The 15,802-nt window shown below is 35.1% G+C and overlaps 2 protein-coding genes across 5 annotated transcripts; both read right to left on the bottom strand.

Annotated features, from left to right (window-relative positions):
• Window positions 1–174: 174 nt before the first annotated feature.
• On the bottom strand, window positions 175–2,819 carry LOC102620919 (probable U6 snRNA-associated Sm-like protein LSm4). Of its 2 annotated transcripts, XM_025098558.2 has the most exons (8): window positions 2,654–2,819; window positions 2,508–2,570; window positions 2,142–2,183; window positions 1,897–1,995; window positions 1,687–1,764; window positions 1,160–1,199; window positions 704–871; window positions 175–513 (listed from the first exon to the last, which is right to left on the bottom strand). In XM_025098558.2, the coding sequence occupies exons 2-8, from the start codon at window positions 2,508–2,510 to the stop codon at window positions 491–493; spliced, it is 453 nt and encodes a 150-aa protein (XP_024954326.1). In that variant the 5' UTR covers window positions 2,511–2,570; window positions 2,654–2,819; the 3' UTR covers window positions 175–490. The 2 variants fall into 2 exon arrangements, with proteins under 2 accessions (XP_024954326.1, XP_006479933.1); XM_006479870.3 differs by lacking the exon at window positions 2,508–2,570 and having other exon boundaries at window positions 2,571–2,818.
• Window positions 2,820–4,604: 1,785 nt separating this feature from the next.
• Window positions 4,605–15,568, bottom strand: LOC102625172 (DNA mismatch repair protein PMS1). 3 transcript variants are annotated; one of them, XM_015530812.3, is made up of 12 exons: window positions 15,048–15,568; window positions 13,570–13,901; window positions 13,033–13,356; window positions 11,546–12,739; window positions 9,045–9,319; window positions 8,836–8,962; window positions 8,303–8,371; window positions 8,054–8,127; window positions 7,636–7,701; window positions 6,757–6,860; window positions 5,527–5,708; window positions 4,605–5,166 (listed from the first exon to the last, which is right to left on the bottom strand). In XM_015530812.3, the coding sequence occupies exons 2-12, from the start codon at window positions 13,801–13,803 to the stop codon at window positions 5,041–5,043; spliced, it is 2,775 nt and encodes a 924-aa protein (XP_015386298.1). In that variant the 5' UTR covers window positions 13,804–13,901; window positions 15,048–15,568; the 3' UTR covers window positions 4,605–5,040. The 3 variants fall into 3 exon arrangements, 2 of the variants coding, with proteins under 2 accessions (XP_015386298.1, XP_015386301.1); XR_003065427.2 differs by lacking the exons at window positions 4,605–5,166; window positions 15,048–15,568 and adding an exon at window positions 5,802–5,952 and having other exon boundaries at window positions 5,568–5,708; window positions 13,570–14,152; XM_015530815.3 differs by lacking the exons at window positions 4,605–5,166; window positions 5,527–5,708; window positions 6,757–6,860; window positions 15,048–15,568 and adding an exon at window positions 6,892–7,470 and having other exon boundaries at window positions 13,570–14,152.
• Between the last annotated feature and the right edge of the window lie 234 nt (window positions 15,569–15,802).

Genomic DNA, 15,802 nt, shown 5'->3' with positions numbered 1-15,802 from the left:
ATCAGTAAAGTCAGGTTTAAAGACAATTGAACTCTGTAATTGCTGTTGCATCTGGCATTTTGCAAGGTGATTGAAGGTGCATTGAAGATGGAGAGAAGTCACAACCTGCCAACTGCTTTAATATTATTGGCAAACAGGGAACGTTTTCACCAAATAACTGAATAACCAAAGATATGGCAGAATTCTCTAAAATTAACTGGATGAACACGTCTTGACAGTTTCAAACGACAATGAAAAACCAATGATTGAAAAAGGCATGAAAAACAAAACTACAAGCTTAATTTAGCTCTGTGATACGACCCTACATACATTTGGTAATGAAAATCAACAAATTCAACTTCGGTGATCTCACATAGAAGAAAAAGACATGAAAAACAAAACTACAAGCTTAAATTAACATATGCGAATTGAAACCAGAAAATTCACATAGAAGATGGGCACAAAATGCCTTAGAAAATAACAAGCTTGCCCTCTGGTCTTCTGTAACAGACTATCCTCGACCTCGCCCTCCACCTGACATTAAATTAGAAAATGTAAGCTGGCAATAACTGTAGATGTGCTGCAAGCTAGAGTGTCTACAAAATGGAAACAAAAATATAATTGTGAACACATAAAGACGAGGAACTGTGCTTAAATTTATAAGTTGTGCATCAAAATCATACTATAAACTCCTCACTCTTTCAACATTTTAGTGAAGTGTTACCTCTGCTACCACCAGGCTTTCCACCAGACCCACCCCTGCCTCGGCCTCCACCCACTCCCTTAGCACTACCATCATCCAGACCACGCCCAACGCCTTTTGCTTGCCTTCCACCAGCACCATCCTCTCTACCTCTTCCTCTGCCACGACCGACCCCAGGTGGCTTACGATCTGAATAAGGCCAAAGTTTCCAAATTTACTTGGTTGTAGAGCTCAAAGAGATTATGCGAAGTGCAAATAAATTACTTAGGTGCACATAATAAATAAGACAAAAAGGGAAACTGAGTACTTGAATAGCAACAAGTAATAGAATTCAACTTAATTCTTACAAGTTCCTGGATGCACAATACTTGGAAGTAAATTTCCCTACTAGATAACCAGTAAACATAACCCCCTCCCCTCCCCTGCTTAAACAAAACAAAAAACAGAAAGAAGAGAAAAAGTGAGAGTAAAGCGTACCTGAACGACTCTTGGTTTCTTCCTGAACTTTGTCAATCACCTGAACTCAGAAGCAACAGTACATAATTAATTAAATATACCAAAACCAAAGCAATCAATAAGAATATGAAAGTCAAAAATATTTGAATTCAGTTCCCTGCCAAAAAAATTCATGAAAATTCTGTGAAACAACAGTACTAGTTCCAGAGATCTGAGAACTAAGAGAACTATTAACAAACATAATTATTCAGATATCATTTAACTGTGTTTTATGCTGATCTTGAGACAATTACATCATGTTTTATTTCATATTTTGGTCAAATATTGGAAGGTATTTTTGGGCAGATGGAACACATTCCAACAGGAAAATAAAGATAATGTATCAACCCATCATCTAGATAGAACAATTATTTCATTGCTGGGTGATTTTTTAGTACATGAACTTAAACTTGCTTCAGAGAAAAGAAGCCTCTGTTGAATGAACAAAAAGAAAAGGAGCACCCACCAAAGCAAAGATAAACAACAAAATGAATGGATATACCATATACCTCATCAGGAACTCGAAGATACTTAATTGTGTTCCCCCGGATATAGCATTCAGGCATTCTCCAAAATCTATCTCCATCCTACATAAAATTCCAATTAGACCTACTCGTGAACTTGTAAGCCAACAATATTTAGATAATCAAACAAAACACACTCTAAAATATAGAAGTATAGTTAGAAAATAAAAAGAGCTAAATAAAAGCATACAGTACCTTAGATGTACAGATGACTTCACGAAGATGGATGTTCATCCAAGTATCACAATTGACCAAGTGTCCATTGTAAGTCTCCCCATTTTTCAGTTCTACTAACTATTAACAACAAAAAATCACCAAAAATTATGATTGTAACCCCCCCCCCCCCCCAACAAAAATAAATAAATAAATAAATAAAAGTGATAATTTCATTGGAAAGAATATAGACCAAAGCAGAAAAAAAAACAGGATGAATCCCTTACCATAGGATGGCCTTGTGCAGTTTTAAGTAGAGAAAGGGGAAGCTGCAAAGAGGGATAGAAACAAAAGTCGATTAGATAATTAACAGGGATAGTCGTCAGAAATTCATGAATAGAATATAAACCAGAAACAACCTCAATGCCTCAATGGTTGCCTGAAAAAATATAACTTTGCTTTTGAGACTTTTATTGCATTGATAATATTTAGGTTTTGCAAAGCCCATACAACACAAAAAGAGAAGCCAAAACACCCCCACCCGCAAAAAAAAAAAATTATACAATACAATGAATTTGTAATATATAGTTTTCGTTTTCTATTTTCTGGGCAACCAAACAGCGGGGCAAGAATAGTTGAAGTAAATAACTTACCATGATTTCTAGGGCACGAGAAAACTAAACCCCGCAGAAATTAAAAAAAAAAAAAAAAAAAACCTGCAAGGAAAGTCAAAAGTCAGAACGATTACGAAACGGCTTCAACAAAGCTTCCGAATCTCGCATAAAAGTAAGTGTATTACAATTTCAGCTACTCCAGTTCAAAACCCTAGCAACTATACTTCAATCACTCGAGGAGAGAAGAAGAACTGAAGGCGGCTTCGCAAATTCGATCTCTCCCTTTCGCTTAAAACGGATCGAGCGGGTTTTTGTTGAGCACGGTAGTCACCGCGTCACTATGCCACCGCTACCGTCAAAACATACTAATCTATAATTATTTACGTACCCCGCACTTTTTACATAATGTTAATTGGTAACATATCCTTTTTAGTTACGATAATATGCAACGTCCAAGTTAAAAACTTAAAATATGTAAAGTTAGTTTTCATTTTACTTTGGAAAAAAAAAAAAGAAAAAAAAAAGAGGAAGAATAATTCCACGGTGAGGATAGTTTAACCCAGCAATTTTGTACACCTCTTTTACTTAAAATTTTTATTATTAAATTTACAGAAATTATCCATTGACCACTTATTTTTTTCGAACTTTTTCAAAAATACATAATTCTTTTTTTTTTGGCTGAATTCCACTTAAAATTACATTTTTTGCACATGTCCACTTCCGTCTAGAGAATGTTAAGAAAACTAACTAAATCTTGTACAAATGACTATTTTGCCCCCAACCAAAAAATTACAATTCTTTACCAGTTCTTCATGCATGGTGGGTCACCCAATGTGTGAACAAATAATAGATATTCTCGTTGTTTGCTCTACTCTGGACTATTTTTCCGTTTTCTCTAATCAAAGTTGCAAAACGACGTTGTTTTGGGGGCTGCACCAGTGAAATGACCAATTTGCCCCTATGGCGTCGTCTCCAAACGAAAGTGCACAGGTGCAAAGAAATGTAACTTCAGGTGGAATTCAGCCAAAAAAAAAAAAAGAATGATCTATTTTTAAAAAAGCCTAAAAAAATAAGTGGTCGGTGAATAATTACCCTTAAATTGCCATGTTTTATTTCTTTCACGCACTTCACCTTTCCTTCCCTCCCCAGTGTAATCAAAGTGCAAATGGATTTAATGTGTATTTTCAAAAATTTTCAACTTCACTACTGCTTTGACCTATCAAAACATAAGAGAAAAATAATTCAGCATGGAAAAGTGCAAATAAAAAAAATATTGTGCCGCCCATTAAATCTACGAGAATTTTCACCATTGCATCTTTAAAATAAAAGTTAACAGTTCTTGAAGTGATTTTTTTTTTTAAATACTGGTATTTTACAATCAAAATTCTACTAATATTTACAATTAAAAAGCAATTAGAGCACGAACAACGACCCTCACTTAATACTGAAAAAAAATCTATTCTATCCCCAAGGCAAGAGGAGCCAAATAAACTCCTATCAGAAGTAAAGTTGAGTCCCAGTAATTACTTTTTATTGGGTGCATGAGTTGCCAGTGAAATATTTAGAATTATTATAATAGACAAAAATATGAAACGATAATTTATGCTAAAAGAAAAAAAAAACGATGGCAGAGATAGAAGAAAAATTTAAACTGTCGGAGACTTAAAATGATTATACAATAGAAAGACGAAATAAATAAAATAGTTCTAATAATAAACATAAACATAAAGAAAAAAAATTGCTGGATTCAATTTCATCCTTCTAAAAAAAAAAAAAAAACTCCTTTACTTACTCTTTAATTAAAAAAAAAAATTGTCCTTTGGTTGGACGTCCAAACTGTTGTCTTTGTAATTCCTTTAAAGAGACCTCATAATAAGTTCTAGTTTACTTGATTACTGACCCTAGATGCCTTAATTGTCATTTACTCATTTTGTTAACCAATTACATAATTACATAATTACATATCTCATATGTACAAACCAATGGAGTAAATTCATGACCAGATGGGAGTTTGAGACAGCATTTCCCTGTTCAATGAAATGCGCTCCAGCATGTTCCTATTCTCATCAATTCCGAATCATAAGCAACAGCTCTCCCAATATTCTAATTCTCCCAAACAAATAAAAATAAATGTGCTATTGACAGAGGTAGCTGCCCCTTAGAAACATAACAATACACACTGCATTCATAAATCACAAGGGTTCCAAAAAAATGCAAATACCAACCGAGCCTCGAAAAAAGGTGAGAGAGGCTCCAATCGTGGACCATGGCCTCCTCCAGCAAATAAGCTTAACCGCCACAAGTACTGTGGCTATTTACAACAATGTCTCCAGTCCAAAGTATCAGCAAAAGTTCACTATGACTTTTCAATATTCATTAAGCGAACCCATAAAGGAACATCTTATGTACATGTAGTGCATGTAACTGGACAGATACATTGCTATAAAGAGTTGGTACCTAGTAAGGATTCCTTAAAATATGCACTGGAAAAGGAAAAGGTTTACTGATAAATAAGTTAAGTCCGCAACTCTGCATCAGCTCCTAAAGAAATAACTGAAAGGTCCTTATAAATCTAACAGCCTGCACCATTTTCGTCAATATTTTTTCGAATGGTTGTCAAGTCAACCAAATGACGCATGGTTGGTCGGCCGTGCGGGCAATTCCATGGAGAATTCAGGTCTGCCAGATGCTCTAGTATCTGAAAAATACAAGTGGGGAAATAAAAATTACATAACCTTTTTTACCCTTCAATTATTTGTTCTCACAAATGATAACTCACTCAGAAATGTGTAGATCGAGATGACTTTAGATTCCAGAAAGAAAAACAGGTAATAGATTAGAATATGTAGTGTGAGTGAGGTTTGAACCTCAAACCTCTGTTACCACCCCATGAGATTTAACTCGCTGAACACCCACAAATTCAAAAGATAGTTCAAATATTTAACAAAAACCCAAAGAGAAAACATATAACTATTCATGAAATATAATCATATTCCATCAAGTACTAGAAGCCATCTAAGTTGGTTTCTCATAGTTTATATCATAGAATAGAAGTTACCTTCTGCATCTCATTTCTTCCAAGCGCATCACCAATCATAATAGATGATCGGCACGCACGTGATGCCAACATAGCACGAACTCTTGATGGGCAAACAGAATCTGCAGTGTCCATTTTGTAACTACTGATAATTGAGCATTCCCCTTGATTATCAGCAAGAGTAGAAATCAGGTCCTTAACATCTGTTAAAGAAATGCAAGTAATTAAAATCTTGGCCACACCGTGTAACAAATATGAATTCATTTTCAGTAAAAGAGAAATAGCTTAAGTTTTACGTCTGCAAGACTGCATATCACACAAATGTGCATATTCATTGATGCCCAAGAGATCCTCCTGAAGCAACTGCTTTCAAGTATCAACTGACCAAAGTACTTAATGAAATTCATCAAGCAACACTACACATGCAGAATGAATTAAGCACCAGGCCTGCACATGGAGAAGTGAACATCCAGCTTGAAGGTTTATGGATAAGTGAGTCTATGATACTGGCACTAAACGTCTTTAGCCTAGATTCAAGTGCAGAGATTTATGGTTGTGTATGCATCAGAATTTATGTAAGCTTTCTTTGCATTTTGTCAGCTTTCTACACCATTTCTAACTGAAGTAGGAAGAAGGTTCTGCACTTTTCATGTTCTCTTTGACAAGTAAATCCTACACAACTTTTATGTCCACTGTACTCTTGGACCAGAAGCAATGGCTTGGTAACACCCAGTGAACTGCTGAGGAACAGCTTAAACTTGGTTTATTTGAAAGTTATAAGCCAACTTCAACTAGGCTACTTGAACAAACTGGGGTTGAGGTGTTGAGCAGCTCCTAGCATGGATCAGTTTACAATCACATATCAGTTGAAAATTTTCAAGGAATTGATCTATATGCAGGAGCAGTCTCCTCAAGCTTTAGAGGGGTGCCAAACATAGCCATGGAATCAGTTAACCTAAGAAACATCAATAATAAGTACCTGCCACTAATTACTTTATCTATCCACCTTCTCCAAGCCACTCAAGGAGATCAAAAACCAAAAAATGATGTTCTGTTAAATCATAAATCCATTTTGTTTTCATGCAAATACAGACAAGCTCTGAAATAATCACTCATTTTGTTGGTCAGTTGCTCCTAAAAGTACTCTCATGTTGAGCTTCACGAGAGTTGATTTATCTATATATACCACAAACAAAGACAAACCAAAAACCTGCTAAAATACTGGAAAAAGAAAATGATAACAAAGACTACCTTCAACTCCAAAAGTTATCTTTTTACTGAAGGGAACGGCTTTCAATCTAAAGCGTAGCCCTGCCAGAGCATGTGGATCCTCTTCCAAAGAAAATCCATTTTTCCTGGCAATTAAATATTCAGAATGCATGTGAAAATCATTAAACTGAAAGAAATTTTCATTTTGGGAGGGAAAAAAAGCCAAAAAAAAAAAGAAGAGTCAAATTTATGAAAATCACAAAAAAGATGAATAATACCTAAATAGCATAAAATCAGAATAGTGGACTTGTTTCAAAAACTTATCCTGTTAGTATAGCAATCGCATCTATAAGGTGGTGTGATCAAAGCAGCATCAACAGAACGACAACTCCAAGTACAATAGCAGGGATTTAAAATTACTCCGTAACTAATAGCAAGGGCAAAAAAAAAAAAATTCTTCCAAAACAGGATCCAGGCCGAAGAATACTGAAGTCTCCCAACTAAGGCCTTATTTGGTATTAAGGTGTTGTAAGCCACAGCTGCTGTGGGGAAAAAAGTTGTAGCTATAAAATAAAAATTGATCTTGTGTGGTAAATATGACCATCAAATACTAATTTTGACCAAAAATAAATAAAAATATAAGTTTTTCATTATATAAGTGTGGGATAAAATCAACTTAGCTTCCAAACCATAGCAGCAAGTGTTTACCAAAAATTTTAGCGCTGTAGCTTGCCCAACCACAATACCAAACAGGGCCTAATACAAACATACAAATTAGCCTAATCAAGACAGATATAGCTAAGTTCAGGAAAAATGTTTCAGTTTTAAAGATTTCAGAAGAAATTTACCAGTATCATAAAAAGGTTTCGGAGAAAACAATAAACTGAATAGAAGGAAAGAAGCCTAAAATTAAGTGAGCACCTGATTATGTCCATGTGCATTGAAGCAACAACTTCTTCTTCGGGAGTTAAATCCAACTTCAATGGCCTGCAAAGAAAATGCGAGACAGGGTTTCAAATTGAGATCACAAAGAATGATTCCATAATCAGAGTATAATAACAAAAGCATGTGGAAAATAAAAAATCGCTGCCTAAAGAAACCATTCCAGCACTACTAGTGCCAACAAGTAGAACCAGTTAAGCATATTCTCTAAATAAACAATGCTGAAGTGAAGTGGGTTTGTGTGAGAGAGTAAAGTCAGGGCTAAGAATGATAACAGTTCTTGATCCACATTTGGTAAACACATAGTAGAAGAGGCTATGCACATAATTAGACATTCCATGAAATGCAAAGTTCTTCATTTTCAAAATACACAATTAGATAAGATGTAATTGCTCACCGAAGCAAAGGTTGCTGGTTCAAGACGGTTGATTGAGACAGACGCTCGAAATTGTATTTCTCATCAGCAGCATGCTGAAAGCGAATGAAAAAATAAATGTATCAAGAATTCTACACAAAGGAGAAGCAAGTAATTGCAAGAGAAACTTGTGAGCACAAAAGCAATCTTATGAACTTATTATTTGACAATAATACTACAAAACACAAAAATATTGGAAAAGAGTAGTTCAGAAGCTCATTGAGAGTTTACCTGATCCACAATGAATAAGTCTTGGTCTAACTTCCCAATGATAAATCCAAGATTGAACTGCCCAATCACCTACAAAATGGAAACTGCTTCTAATGACCAATAAATCGCTAAAAGCTTAATCCCTGAAGGAATGCGTACAGAAAAATCAAGAAGGCTAGGATGGGTACAGAAAACCATTAGGACCATCAGCGGAGACCGATCATTTTTATTTGAAACTTCATTTGTAGATGCTTCTACGGAAAACCATTTTGCTTTTTGATGTACTAAAACCCAACCCAACACACTAGACCCGCTTATTTCTGCCCGAACAACAAGGTGGATATCCTTAAGAAGGATAGATTCCCAATATAGATTTTCTCTCCAGGCAACAGGCTTTTCAACATCAAAAAGCAAAATGCTCCCCCCCCCCCCCACAAAAAAAAGAAAAAGAGAGAGAGACCAAGTCATGCAAACATGGGACAAACGAAGTCAAGCTTCAAACTTGTGCAGATACAGGTGCAGATACAGAAGCAGATATACGATCAATAAATCACCTTCATTCTGCCAAAGTCCTCTTTTCTAAAGAGCCTTTCCAACTCGGTAGTTGCTGCAGCTAAAGCCCTTGCTTTACGCTCCTCATTTTCTGGTTGAGAAAGCTCCAGTGTCGCAGCAGCAAAGCACCTACACAAGAAACTAAGTTAATTAGAATAAGAGCAGAATCAAGTTCTAGTGCCAGCTAAAAGAAACCTGCAACATTGTTGACCTTCTCATCTTTACACTTCCAGATGTATGACAACTAGATTGCATTATGGACAGCCTCTGCTGCCTCCTTTTCCTCAAATCTTGAATGCTAAATTGCAAGGTGGAACAAATATCTAGAGAAGAAGAAGGCACTGGAGCATCTAATATTGAACCAGAAAATTGCAAATGAGAAGCTGCAACTGAAAGGTCTTCTGAATTTTTTTTGAGATCATTGCTAGATGAAACAATTGATGGCGCATTCAAAAGAGGTGTGGCTTTTTCTTGAGTGACTAATTCCTGTAGATAAATAATTAGACAAAGAAATGTAAACATTTTAGGTACAATTCAGAGTAACAAATCAATGATAAGCACATAAAGGTTTACCTTCAAGTCAACTTGCAAGGTTTTTTAATATCTATCCGAAGAGAGTGTGTGTGTTTTACAAAAAAAAAAAAGATTATATATAAAATTATAAATTTATTAAGGTCTTGTTTGAGATTGAGGTACTGTAATTTTAAACTACAGCTACTGTGGAAAAAAAGTTGTAACAATAAAACAAAAATTAATAATATGTAATAAATATAAATTTTAAATAATAATTTTAAAAAAATTATTAAAGATATAATAGATTTTTTATTATACAAGTGAAAAATAATATCAACATATTTTCCAAACTACAGCAGCTAATGTTTACCAAACATTTTAGTGCTGTAGTTTTTAAACTACAACTGCCGAACCCCAATCTCAAACGCACCCTAAATGCTCAATCAGTCAATTGTAAGTTCTAGTGCTAGTGATGTGTATGGACCCAACTTTTTATTATCTAAATTCATGAAATGCAAGAGCAAATTGTACAATATCCTTGTGATGATATTAATTGCATAAGACCAGCACGGACCAAAGTCCCCAGGGAAATGAAACTCTCCTTGTAGTCACTATAAAATATCATTTAGGCCCCTAAAAAAATGTTAATTAAGCCCCTACTGCTTTAATTTTTTTCTTTCAATTAAATAAGAGAGTTTTTCAGAGATAAAACCCTAGAAAATAATATACCAATAATTTTAAAATTAATCTTAAAAAAAAGGTCAAGTAACCAATACTCTTTAATTTGTTTTCCTTTTTGCTCCCTTTTTAGTGTTAAACCTTTCTAAATAAAAGCTACGATATCAATCTTCCACTGTAAAATATGGATCTAGCTATGGTGCAACAGGTACACCACGCCCCTCTTTTTGTCCTTTTGTAAAGCCACCATTGGATCTGACACAAAAGTAGTTTCAAGGGCAAGGATGCATTTAAATGTTTTTTAATAATGCAGTCCTTGTTTGCTGAAAATTTAGAAAAGCCAAAGTTCAAAAACTTTTGCTCCAACTATTCCGTCCCAAATTCTCGTAGCAGGAATCACTACTTATCATCATTATGTTACAATACCCACTCTCACAAGTTATAATCAAGAGACCAAACATGTCAGAAGCATCAACGAAGACAATAGAAACTAAGATGATTTTTGAACTTTTGCTAAAACTCTCACCTTTGATCATTTGCTAAAATTCTTTTTACCTTAAAAGAAAAAAAAACCATTGACATAATAGAGACGAGTTTTACTATTGGTGGTTATAATAATAAATCAATTATTGAAAAGCCCTAGAGTTAGATTGTTCAAGGAGAAAATGAAGAGATGCATGGAGGAGAAGAGGGGAAGAAGATACATAATAAAAGATTAAAAAAAAAATCAATTTACTAGCACCTAAATTTATTGTAGATGATAAATAAAGTGTGGATACAAAAACATATCTACGTGATTTTCTTTTATACAAAAAGTTCAATTCATTGTTGTTTATGTGATATAAAGCAAATGAATCTTAAGAGAACAAAGAAGTAGCTTCAATGAAGATATCAGGTTGCATCTTATTGATTGTAATTGGTTGATTACAGTTTTAATTGAAAATGAAAAAAAAAGGGAAGAATGCAAAGGTGAGGAGTTGAAGAAAGAGGAAAAATAAATCACTTTAACAAATGGTAATTACAGAAGAGATTAAGGGGTGCAGTCAAAAACAAAAAAAAAAAAACCAAAAAGAGGGGTATGGTGCACCCGTTGTGCTGTAGCTGGATCCGTAAAATATATTCTTAATTTTAAACGAAATTACTTTAATCTGTCTGTACATGTGAATTCAATAATCTCATATTTTATATATTATTGGTGTTATTAAAGGCAGCCCCCTCTAAATGAAATGTCTGGGTCTGTTGCTAAGCATATCATTAACGTAAAAAACAAGACAACAAAGATGAAAAACATGCTCTTTTAGTTGCTACTTGGATGAGATAATTTTAGCCTTAACTATTATTCGTGAAAGAAAAGTTGATGATGCAAGATGCCTTCAAAATTTATGGTAACAGTTATATTGGCTGGTGCCAGGGGCATGTACAAAGCTCATCTTCATATAAACTGCCAACCTTAAATACATAATAATGCAGGAATGCGTATCAAAATACAGAACAAACAGAGATAACCAAGCATTGACATACCTCTCTAGGTTTTTCATTAGTATTGCCTTCAGAAGAAAGTATGTTTTCAATTTCCTTGGGGACCTTGTCTGCTTTATTACACTTGAATGGCTCAATCTTGTTCAGCTTGGCGATATCATCAACCAGGTGACGCCTAACTGGGGATCTTGTGTCCACAGCGTCCATATCAGAATTACTTTTCTTCATTTGACAATGAAGGCTTTGATTTCTTAGGAGAGGCATTTCTGTCAGCGGTCTAGCAATAGATTCATACTTTCGCTTACTTACAGTTACAAATTTGTTAAGTGATGACTGAATACATCTTGAGCGACTATCGGACTCACCATCTTCAGTAATGTTTTTTGCCATCACCCTTGAAGGGGATGGACAATTTTCCTCTGTTGGAACATTGTGGGGACCAATCAATTTCATACAATTGAACTTTGAAAGTCTATCTGCACTTTTATCATCATGTGCTTTCAAAGTAAAGTTCCCTTTTCCATTTTCATTACTACTATGAACCAATCCTTCTAAAGCATCTGAGTGCAGAGTGTCAACCTCAACTGTTTTTGGAGTATTGCCCTTAGAAATTTGCTGCTCATTCAGAATTTCAATACATCCATTCCCATCTGGAGATAACTGTTCCAAAAACATGCAAGATTCGGCACCAGAACTAGGACCAGACTTTTCTGGTTCTATCAATTGCTCAACTTTATTAACAGAATAACTGGCATTATTTGGGGAATAGATTTCCTGTAAACCCTCCCTTAGAGCATGCAAAATGGAGCATTCATCAGAAAAGAATACTTTTCTTTTATCAGGAGTTACATTAACATCACATGCTCTAGTTGGGACAATAAAATTCATAATTGCAATGGGATATTGTCGTGAGTTTGCACCTTTATATAACTCGTTCACTAGCTTGCTGACCTTGGGCAGATCCACAGGTCGATCATTTACAAAAAAGTATTGTCTATCCCCCAAATTCCGTCCACTACCCTGTCCAGGCTTAGAAAGGAAACCTTCAACTTTGCAACTGTCTGATTTACATATAGCCACAGGCTCTAAGCAGTTGTAAATATTCATGCCAAACACTGTTATGATATTATCTTTCAGGGAACTACTCCCTTGTGTTTTAAGTACCACAGACTTTACATTTTTTCCGGTTGTGTTGGTGCAGACAAACCGAACTCCTTTTGCAATAAGCGCATAGGCCTGACATAAGAAAACAGCTCTAACCTCTAAGAGATATGGGCTACCAATTGAACTTCAAAATCAAAGAAGAAAATTATACCACAAAAATGGAGATGTTATCTTTAACAATTTGTATATATCACCACCCTTTTACGGGCAAACCACATCTCCATCAAAGTCATTACTCCACGTCCCAGTTGTCAACCCCACATTCACTAGCCGGTACTCCATTTCAAACTGAAGTCATGATATATACAAATTGTTAAAGATAACACTAGGCACTGCTGCAAGTTTTTACAGAAAGATAGACTCACATTCAACAAAGAAATTAACTTTCCATATTCTTTTCGAATGTTACGACTGAATTCTTTGCTTCGCACTGGTAAATTGCAGAATAATTTCTTCACAGTGACTGTGGTACCAACTTGACGTGCTGTTTTCTTTTCAGCCGTTAGTAAACCCGAATGGTCAAAAGTCAAGTGTGTAGCAACTGACTCGTTTTTAGTTCTCGTTTCAACTGTCAGATTCGCTAATGCACAAAGTGAACTCAGCGCCTCTCCCCTAAATCCAAAAGTGGTGAGAGACTGTAAATCCGGAAAATCTGACAACTTAGAAGTATGGTGCTTAAGTGCAAGAACCTGCAGCAAACAAAATAATAGGAAAAATTTAGAATAGATGACAATGTCAGCAACTTCTACAAGTTCCCCTGAAAGCAATGAACTACACAGGAACAGATACAGGTCCTCCAGAATTTAATAGAAAACAAAACCCTGTAACAGAGATAAAAAGTTAATGGCTATACACATTCCACAATTGCATTGAACATCAAAGAAACACTAAATATTAATCACCTTGAAATTGTTGGGCGAAATGCCACAGCCATTATCGACGACCTGGAACCACTCTTCCCCATACTCTTTCAAAGCGATTTCGATGCTGGTTGCACCCGCGTCCAAGCTGTTTTCAACTAACTCCTTGACCGCCGAAGAGAGGTCCTTAATAACTTGGCCGGCGCAGATTCTGTGAACGACGCCTTTATTTATAGGCCTAATGGTAGGGGAATTAGTCGGGGTCTCTACGTCCATTGAAGCCCTAACTCAATGAACATGATCACACCACCGATTATGAATGGATGGACTTCATACTCTGACGCCACGTTATCACCGGAATCTTGCAACAAACCCTAATAAATTAAAGACCCGGAAAAAGGTATGAGAACGGGATGTGAAGACGAGGTTAATTCGAAGGTTCGAAAGGACAATTAGGGGTTAGGTTTTAGGGATGAACAGATGGGGTTCTAGTTCCCCTACCGCAAAGATTTTGCCGCCAAAAATTGAAGCGAAGCCGACCTAGTCACGGTGCCGCCTTTTAACTTCAGGAAATTACTGTTTTACATTCTTTTTTTTTTTAAAGTAGCACCCGAGTTTTATATATTTACTTATTTTTCCTCTATTTTCTAGTTTTCGATTTGTAAAGTAACTTTTTCGTAATTAATTTCTGTGATCGCAACGAGACGCATAACATTATTATTATTATTATTTTTAAGATCAAAATCTCTTTGAAACAAAAATTACTATGATTTCAGAGATAATTAGTAATTAAGGGTTGTAATATTAACTATTTATATTATAATATTAAAAATAAATTCAGAAATTCTATTGACTTTCGATATTCTGTAGGAATTGAGTGAGCTAAAAACTGAAAGTCAAAACAAATCTGAACTCGTAATACAAGAAAGGGCACAATACAATTGGAGTATGTTTGGCGCTGGGGTTTTTAGGTGGATATGTGCTGTGCAAATTTATTTGCATCATATTGTTTGGCAAATATGGCGTAGAGAGACGCTCGTTTGGGCCACTCTTGCCACATTTTTTTTTAATTATTTGTTAAATATAAATAACAGCCGACGGCCATAAACTACCGATGACCGCCTTTTGCCGCCACTTTTCGTTGACTTTTGACATCACAATTAACAGCAATGGAATCCTTGTCATATGCTCTCAGCACCAGTATTAATAGTTCCGACCTTAAAAACCTCAAAGAGTGTAGATTTACAATGAATAAAATCCTGTAACCAGAAATATTAGTACCGTCGAATAAACTCCGTTACAAGAATTCCAATGATACCGGTTTAAGACGTCAATAAATAGCATCTATAAAATCCTGACAAAAGTCAATGGTGACACCAATTATTTTTTTAATTAATAAATTACTTTATATTATAATCCACACAACACCAAACATTATATTGCATTAAACATACTACACACAAATAGTACATTACAGACTAGTCCCATTCAATCCAACAAAATGAGTGGACCAAACGTACCACACTTGTAGTCTCTCCCATCCTTGGCTTTTGAAGAATCTTCGTACGCACATCCTAATCCTTATGCAAGTGCCTCCATAGAATATAGATTCATGTTCAACCACATTAAATCGTTCCGCAGCATTTGATGTTTTGAACCAACCACGAGACAAATGTTTGAGTGACCATAGAGGAGACGACAGTTAATTAGAGAAAAATTAAATTTGTTATTATATCTTGGAGATCGCTAGAACCAATGTTTCATTTTTATTTTTATTTTTCCGAGAAAGAGAAACAATGTTATATAATGCTTTATTTCATAGCTTATTTTTAGAAAATGAAGAAAACAAGTGAAAGTTGTACTGTAAGTATAACAACACTTGCTACACCTAAATTCTAAAAACAAAATAGAAAACATCAGTTACAAAACAATACTGAACAGCCCCTACAATTATACCAGTCCTCAAAAAAAGAGACTTTACTTGAATGAAACAAAAATATAGGTGTGCTAAGTATTAACCACCAATTTCGTGTATATATATGTGTGTGTGTGTGAATATAACTTAACAGCAACTCAATCCCCACCAACATGCGTAGAATTGACTTTTTATTTTCAACACGAGATTTTAACAACTCAACTAATTGGCACCCACAATTTCATGCATATGACCTAATGAATAGCTATTTGCAAAGAAATAATTCAACAATATTATCATTCACATTGGGGGGAAAAGGCTTCTGCTAATATGAAATGAGTTCACAAAGTAAATTTTACG

The sequence above is a fragment of the Citrus sinensis genome, chromosome 3 (assembly GCF_022201045.2).
Source record: "Citrus sinensis cultivar Valencia sweet orange chromosome 3, DVS_A1.0, whole genome shotgun sequence".
NCBI lineage: Eukaryota > Viridiplantae > Streptophyta > Magnoliopsida > Sapindales > Rutaceae > Citrus > Citrus sinensis.
The sequence above is the reverse complement of the archived record's forward strand: the minus strand, read 5'-3'. Positions and strand labels throughout refer to the sequence as shown.

Coding starts and splice junctions, on each gene's coding strand:
- LOC102620919 (XM_025098558.2), bottom strand. Junction 1,765..1,896: donor AAGTCATCTGTACATCTAAG/GTACTGTATGCT, acceptor AATTTTATGTAG/GATGGAGATAGATTTTGGAG. Junction 872..1,159: donor AGAAACCAAGAGTCGTTCAG/GTACGCTTTACT, acceptor GGCCTTATTCAG/ATCGTAAGCCACCTGGGGTC.
- LOC102625172 (XM_015530812.3), bottom strand. CDS start 13,803: ATGGACGTAGAGACCCCGACTAATTCCCCTACCATTAGGCCTATAAAT. Junction 8,372..8,835: donor AGGACTTTGGCAGAATGAAG/GTGATTTATTGA, acceptor TCCATTTTGTAG/GTGATTGGGCAGTTCAATCT. Junction 8,128..8,302: donor ACTTATTCATTGTGGATCAG/GTAAACTCTCAA, acceptor ATTCGCTTTCAG/CATGCTGCTGATGAGAAATA.